Source organism: Acanthisitta chloris, unplaced genomic scaffold (genome assembly GCF_000695815.1).
Source record: "Acanthisitta chloris isolate BGI_N310 unplaced genomic scaffold, ASM69581v1 scaffold13728, whole genome shotgun sequence".
In the NCBI taxonomy this organism is placed as follows: domain Eukaryota; kingdom Metazoa; phylum Chordata; class Aves; order Passeriformes; family Acanthisittidae; genus Acanthisitta; species Acanthisitta chloris.
Window position 1 is genome coordinate 6,774 of NW_008685443.1, and position 7,855 is coordinate 14,628.

General features: G+C 48.2%; 1 protein-coding gene across 1 annotated transcript in view; it reads right to left on the reverse strand.

Annotated features, from left to right (window-relative positions):
- The window catches only part of SF3A1 (splicing factor 3a, subunit 1, 120kDa), a gene marked incomplete at its 5' end in the record, with an annotated part of 10,829 nt that extends 3,704 nt beyond the window's left edge, over nucleotides 1-7,125 (reverse strand). Inside the window, 10 exons of the mRNA XM_009079777.1 lie at nucleotides 528-770; nucleotides 894-1,015; nucleotides 1,396-1,581; nucleotides 1,681-1,798; nucleotides 2,411-2,604; nucleotides 3,067-3,217; nucleotides 3,785-3,859; nucleotides 4,668-4,925; nucleotides 5,747-5,951; nucleotides 7,013-7,125. Coding sequence (XP_009078025.1) covers nucleotides 528-770; nucleotides 894-1,015; nucleotides 1,396-1,581; nucleotides 1,681-1,798; nucleotides 2,411-2,604; nucleotides 3,067-3,217; nucleotides 3,785-3,859; nucleotides 4,668-4,925; nucleotides 5,747-5,951; nucleotides 7,013-7,125 — 1,665 coding nt within the window. The remainder of the gene's footprint in view (nucleotides 1-527; nucleotides 771-893; nucleotides 1,016-1,395; nucleotides 1,582-1,680; nucleotides 1,799-2,410; nucleotides 2,605-3,066; nucleotides 3,218-3,784; nucleotides 3,860-4,667; nucleotides 4,926-5,746; nucleotides 5,952-7,012) is intronic.
- Nucleotides 7,126-7,855: the final 730 nt, after the last annotated feature.

Below are 7,855 nucleotides of genomic sequence, written 5' to 3' on the forward strand. Positions count from 1 at the left end.
GATTAAAATAACCAGGGAAACAGCCACGGGCTTCTGCTGGCCAAAGACTTGCTGGGAGCCTTAGTGGCCCCACCATATGGGCAGCCCAAGCTGCCTTGAACAGGCACAGAAGCCTCATTAACAGATTAAACGGTGCCTCCTTCCCTCCCCACTCTGGGATCAGCCCTCGAGGCACTTAGTTAGCTCCTTTCTAAAACTGCTATTCGGCAATCACACAGCGGATCCCTCAGGGCAGAACACTTGGCAGGGAGTCATCTGGGAATGTTTCTTACCTTCGGCTGCTTTTGTCCTACATCACTTTACACCTGCAAAGGCCTCCACCCATCCCTTGTTAGCTTTATCTGTTTCCCAGATGCCACTGCCCAGGTTCCTTCCCTGCCCAGCTGATCCAAGTCTTTTCTCCATGAACTTCCCAAAAAACCTGCTTCCATGCCAGCACCCTGCAGTTCTAACCCTTGACCTTTATCAGGAGTCCCTCACAGTTAACTACAGTCCCAGTAATTAGCTGTTGGAAGCCCAACACTCACGGTGGGTGGACGTGGCACGGAGGTGATGGGCTGAGCACTGGCAGGGGGGTTGGACGCTGATGAGGGAGGGGGTGGCTGGGGGATCTCGTTGGGTTTGCTGGGCCCAATTTTCTCCTTGCTGTCATCCTCTGGCACCAGGCCCTTGGCCTTGTGGATGGCCTCGATTTGCTCTTGGAGAGTGATGTTGGCCTGAGCAGCCTGTTGTGTACGAGCCATGCTGCCTGAGTGGCCATCCCAGGTCACCTGAGGGGGGAAGATAGATCAGAACAGCTCCAGTCTGGCCAGATGGCAAAGAAATCAAGAGAGTAGCTCAACAGCAAGAACTCTGAGCAATCACATTACTAAAAATCCCAGTTTCTACTCTACCTTTTCCTCTGGTTTCTGGATCTCCTCTTCACCAATCTTTTTACCAATGGCAGTCTCTTCCACACCGAAGATGTCAGTACGGCGTTCAGCCAGCTGCTTCAGGCTGCTCTCAATATCCAAACCTGAGAGCAATCAACAGGAATTCTTAGCTCAAGGGATATAATCAAACATAATCAAACCTCTCTTACTGATCTTTCAATTCTTTGGTACCTAATGGCTAAGTGCTGCTGTTTTTACACAACATTCTGAGTTGGAAGGGACCCATAAGGAACATCAAAGTCCAACTCGTGGCCCTTCTTTCTAGAAAACATTGGTCCTCAGCAGCTAATTCTTTTTAGTTTTAACTTTATAGAAGGCTTCAAGGTACTAAAGACAAATGGATCCACCTAACCAGCACAGCAAGGACATCACACAGAGCTACATTTCAGATGGTCCTTATCAGTGGGGCCTGGGGGCTCCCAGACCTGAGCCAGCAAACCATGTCCATCAAAGCTTATCTGACCTGGGGCATAGACCTCATCATCACTCTGCTTCTCCCGGATGGATCGGTCGCGCTGCTCCAGCCACCGTGGATCCAGGAGGCCAATCCGCATGTGCTCCTGCATCTTGCTGGCAGGAATTTTCTCTCCAGTGATGGGAGACACAAGGTACTCATCCGGAGCTGGGGCGGGTGGCAATGGTTTTGAGGCTGGGAAGACAAAACCACAGTGTTGCTGCTGTCTAGAAACAAATGGTTTGATTGCTCAGGAAGAAATAAAGGCGTTTTTTTCCCCCTACTCTGATTTACCTTTAGGATCATAATCTTTCCGCACAATGACCTGATCTGGCGTGGGAGGAAGAGGTGGTGGCATTGGGGTTTCTGGAGGAGGAGGAACCTTCTGACCTTCATCTTCATCATCTGAGCCCTTATTTAAAAGGAAAAAACATTGTAATCAAAATCATAACCAATTCCAGTAGTCAAATACCCACAGGCAGGATTTGGGAGAGGCATCAAATCCTACGCAGCTCTGGAAGGATGGAATGTGCAGCTCCAAAGCAACGGAGCTATTTTGGCTCTGGACACCTATGGCACAGTGGTTCCTCTGGATAACCATGATTCAGAAATTGAGCAGACCCAGAAGAGGAAGCAAATACCCCTCAGCTTCCACATTACAACAGCCTGGCAAGCAGAGGCTGATGGTTAACCACACGCTTGTTCCCTGTTATCAGAAAAACAGCTTACAGTGGGCAGAGTCTAAAATGAGTCATCTGTCAGTACTCCAGGCTCTGGGCAGATGAAAATCCAAAGGTTTGATCACAGAAATATAAAACCCACACCATTGGGTGATAAAATTACTTGATTTCTCTCTTGGAACTTGTATTGTCATGGAAAACATTAAAAATACAGTATTTCAGCAGAAACTGTTTGTTTGGAGGAAAATCTCACTTCCTCCAGAAACTGAAGACCTTCTTACGGTGACAGTGAAAAGCATCATAAACCACAGAAACTTTAGGTGACAGAAGCATTGCCCAGTTACCTCATCCATATCCTGCACTTGTGTGTCCTGATCCAGCTGGACTGGGGGCTCATCTGTTTTCTCTTGCTTTTCATCTTCCTCGTCTGACTCCACCTCCATCTCCACCTCCTCACTTTCCCCAAACTTCTCATAGCGCTCCTGGATCAGGATTCGAGCTCCCAACTCTTCTGGAGTGGTGGGAGGAGGGAAATTCCCTACAAGGCAGAAAACAGAGCTTCTGTTTCTCTATCCCATTTTGTTGCTCAATGCACACACAGAAATAACAGTTCTTGACTGAAAAGCAGTGGCACAAAAACCCCTGGGAGCCAAGGGATACAGAAGGGAATGGATGGAGTCTACACAGACCAACGCCCACATGGCACGTGAAGATGAAAGGACTTTTAGGTGGAAGCACTAGTAGAAAGCAGGACAAGCTCTGCTGCCCTGGTGGAAGAGGAGAAGTAGACACTAGTGCAGTCCCAGGCTTCCTTCAAGGAGAACATTACTGACTCCAGAACAAACAACAGCCCTGGAGACTGTCACTGGGAGGTTTTCCCCTTCATCTCTAAGGATAAAAAGCTGTAAAACCCAATGTCTGTCTAAAAATGGCATTTCAGGACACATCCCCTACTCAAAGGGAGCAGTTTCATAGAGGTTACAATGCTTGATGTCCATACCTTGCTCACTGGGCTGGAAGTCAACTGTTTCCACAACCACAAAGTCATGCCAGTCAATCTGGGCATAGGCAACCCGCTCCTTCTCCTTCTCCTCCTCTTCCTTCTTCCTCTCTCGCTCCTGGAACTTGGCCCACTCCACTCTGTAATACACCTGCATGGGCAGACATAACACAGTGTCAGACAAGAAACATCACAGTCACCTCACTAGTGAAATGAAGAACAGCTGGAGCTGTGTCAGGGGAGGGTTAGGTTGCATATCAGGCAAAGGTTCTTCCCCCAGAAGGTGTTTGGGCACTGGAACAGCTCCCCAGGGCAGTGGTCACAGCCCCAAGCCTGACAGAGCTCAGGGAGTGTTTGGCCAATGCTATCGGGCACAGGGTGGGATATTGGGGTATCCTGTGCAGGGCAGCAGTTGGACTGGATGATCCTGGTGGATCCCTTCCAGCTCAGGGCATTCCATGATTCTCTTTGTCAGCACTTAGAAATGGGGTTGTACAGCACCTACACCTCTGTGGTGCCACAAACTGCCCCAAACCAAACTCCAGCTGTAGTTTAACAGCAAATTTCAGCCCCCTGTACCCAAGTGACAGCAAGTGATACATCTACTTTATACTCTGTATATTTGTATTTGCTGCCAATAAGCTACAAACATGCAAGGAGAAAAAATTCAAAGCATAACTGAAGCACTTCAGCAATTTTGCATTTTTTCCCTGAATACCTGATCTAGGACTTCCTTGGGGTTTTCAGCCTCTTTCTTGAGCTTGAGGAGTAAGCCCTTCGGTGGGATCAGGATCTGAAACATATTTTGCATGACAGTTGGTGACAATTCATTTTGCCAAAGCTTTGTTCAAAGCAATTATTCTCTTTCCACACAGCTAAAAATATCATCAGCCCCCTGGGGCCATGTCCCATTTACTCTGCTGCAGCTCTCTCATTACTTACTGCTCAGCCCTGCACTTAAACATAGTCACTCCTGGCCTTCCAATTATACTTCATATTTAAAAACTCACAATTTTTACTTATATTACAATGGTCTCTGGTACATATAAGTGACAGCCTATTGTGTCAGCATAGCATCCACTTTAAAGATGGGATTTAAAGGACAGGTCTACATGATTGTACATGGTTTAAAGGATGGAGCAATGGGGAAAAATTGCTAGAGGGAAATTGAGACGAGATGTTAGGCAGAAGTTTTCCCTGTAGACACTGGCACAGGTTGCCCAGGGAGGCTGGGCTGTGGCTAACCTTGGCAGTGTTCAAAGCCAGGTTGAAGAAAGCCTTGAGCAACCTGTTCTGGTGGGAGGTGTCCCTGCTCAGGGCAGGGGGTTGGGGCTGGATGATCTCTAAGCTCCATTACAACCCCTTAACATTCCATGCTGATTCTGTAACTGCCAGGAGTACCTTTGTGTACTGCTCCACCAGCTTGGTGAAGTAGTTGAAGAGACTGTGCTGGGGACGAAGGAAATCAAACTGGTAGTTCCTAGCAACCTGTTCTGGTGGGAGGTGTCCCTGCTCAGGGCAGGGGGTTGGGGCTGGATGATCTCTAAGCTCCATTACAACCCCTTAACATTCCATGCTGATTCTGTAACTGCCAGGAGTACCTTTGTGTACTGCTCCACCAGCTTGGTGAAGTAGTTGAAGAGACTGTGCTGGGGACGAAGGAAATCAAACTGGTAGTTCCTCTGCTCCTTCTGCATGAGCTGAGTGAGGAACTGGCGCCCGTTGCGAGCCACAAACTGTGCCGTGAGCTTCACCACGTCCAGGTCGAAGGCCGAGATGGACGGAGGGTCCGCGATGAACTCGAACTCTGGCGGCGGCTCCTTGGGAACCACCGTCTCCTGGATCACCTGGGCCTGCACCTGGAGAGAATGGACACACTCAGTGACCTCCTCTGGGTCACCTGGGCCTGCACCTGGAGAGAACACACACTCAGTGACCTCCTCTGGGTCACCTGGGCCTGCACCTGGAGAGAACACACAGCTCAGTGACTTCCCTCAAGGAACCACTACCAAACACTCAAGAGAACTCATTTTTCCTCCAGCTGCTGTGGGAAACATTGGCCTAGACAGCTGCACAGAGGAGAAAAATCAGGACCACAGGGTCTATCTGGCCACATGGGTTTACACTCAGTATACTATCAACACCACAGAGTGGGGCTGTTGGCCATGCCAAGCCTTGGATTCAGTCCATACCCTTTTCCCACCCAGCACATACAAACACACAGCTGAACAGGATGAGCTGTTTTGTACTCCATGTTTTAAGGGGAAGTTGATGCTTCTGGCAGGAAATGTTTCTATAAAACATGCATGCAACAAGCCCAAACTGGACTCCAAGGTATTCTGAAGACTCTGGCAAGAGGCCTAAGCACATTCAGTCCGAGCGACTGCTAGTGTCAGTACTGGATCAGTCCATATACAGCTAAATGGAATTAAAATGGACCAATTAAACTATATATTGGCTCATTCACACACACCCTGAGTCACCTGCACCTGGGAAATGCACAGCTGCATCAAAACAAAGCCCCAAATGCTAACTCCAAGCCTCTCAGCGTTGTCTTGTTGGCTAATATACATTGGCTGCCTCCTTATTCTCGACTTCCAGGCCTCCTGCTTAACCCCAGGCTGTGACACTAACCCTCAGCAGCCAAGTTCTCCAGGAAAGTGATGCCAGGAACACTTACCTTCTGTGGGAGCTGCTGCTGGGCACTCTGCTGCTGCTGCATGACCTTGGGGATGGCAGCTGAGGGCTCCTGGGCTTTGCCCTCTTTGAACTCGCTGACCTTGTGCCGGTAGTAGGCATGGTAAGGGTCGTTGGGGTTCAAGAAGTTGAATTTTGGGTTGTTTATTTCATTCTGGCGAATTCGGGCTTCAAACTCTGGACCATTTCTGGGGAAAAGAAAGACAAATTGTGGCAATGAATGGACATCAGCTCAGAGTGAGATGTGCTGAAGCATCAGCCCCTTGCAGACCATGGAAGGAGTTCAGCTCTCAGGATCTCACACCCAACTGTACCCACACAAGTTAAAGGCATTTGTCGGTGAATATTCCTTAAGAACAGTTAAAACTCACACTCACACTGTTCCACAATCCCACCTGGCTGCACACAAAGGCCATTCCCTGGACTAACAGTTTATTCCCTAGACTGACAGTTTCCTGACTGAAGTCTACAAGTTACTTACTAAACCAATTTGATTTGCTCTATTAACAAGCTTTTGAGACTAACTTCAGTTCCAAAAAGCTCCTATAAGGAAAAAAAAAAAAGCAGGAAGCCATCAGGCTGTGCAGGGACTGACCACCCTTGAGTGCTGCCCTTAGGAGAGCCCCAAGTTCTAGCCCACGTAACATCCACTCCTCCCCCTCAGAGCAGAAACCACTTACTCCAGGGCACTCTGTGAAGATTCACAGCTGCTACAGTGTGTTTCTCTTCATGCTCCCTGGACACCTCCAGGACTTGTTCAGACACTCCATCTCCACCAAAAGAGGAGGTCTCCACAAGCCCAAAGAACAAACACAGTCTATTCCTTATCCTTAGAGGAAGCCAATGCTCCTTGGCAGCATTTGAGAGATCAGTTAAGTTTGACTGGAGCAGTGTTTGGGAACAGCCACATTTCAGCACTACAGCCATGACTATTGGCTTCAGCCCTCATCAGAGTACCTGTCCCAAGGCTCTCTTTCCACCTGGGATTTGCTTTCCCTTCAGATCAACTGGAACAGGACCTATGCCCTGGTTATTTCATATTTTAATATGAATTTTATTTATTTACTCCCAGCTTTTCTAGCAAAGTCAAATATTGGTGTTTCTTTTCTAGTCTCACTGGTAAAAGACCCAATCCTTAAAATCCTTCATGCAAAACCAGGTGACTGTGCCCTGCTTCAGCCTCTGGAGCTGCACTGGAGAGGAGCAGCAGGAACATCCCAGGAAACACAGCTCCCACCGTATCACTCACCTGGCTACAAAGCTGGCAGTCTTGTCCACAATATTCCTGACCTCTGGAGGAGGGTAAATAATTCCCACCACAGGCTTGGCTGGTGCTGCTTCCTCTTTAGGCTCCTCTTCAGGCTGTAATAAAAATCAATATACACAATGAGAGAGTGCTCTGTGGTGCTGCTGCCTCCCAACGAGCCAAAACTGAAGGGGGTTGGAATTAGGCATTCCAAACAGCAATCCCAATGGCACATAGGACCATCTGTCCTCCTCCTCAGCACTCCAGATCCCTGGAATTCTTCCTGACACAAACAGCTTGGGTTGAACAGTCTGAATCATCCATCCCTCTAACTAATTCCTTGGCTGCTGAGGGTGGGAGAGTGTTTGTCTGCCTGTCAGGGGCACCAGGGACAGCAGGACAAGGAAGGCTCCTCCATGCCAAATAATTCCTCTGGGAATTTCTACCACCTCAGCCTTGACCCCAAGTAGGTTTATAAAGAAGAAAATTGTATATATATACACAATTAAATATGCTATTTATAGCAATATATTAATACTTCTCTTATACGCCTATAAAAACACATCCTGAAATATCTGAGTACTCCTAACCAGATCTGGGAGTTCTGAACTAGAGGCCTGTGGGACTACAAGGAAGTAGAAGCTGAATGATTAACTCCACATGAAACAAAACACAGCTTTGAATCCCATTGTGGCTGCAGCAGAATTTCTTTCCTGCAGAAAGGGTCTGCAAGGTGTCTGTCCCACTGAGATTACAGGAGGATCCAAACTAAAATCCCAGAGCTCTCTCTGTAGATGGTTTTGTCTCCCAGCAAAACTGGGAGCTGCCTCATGCAGGACACAAAAG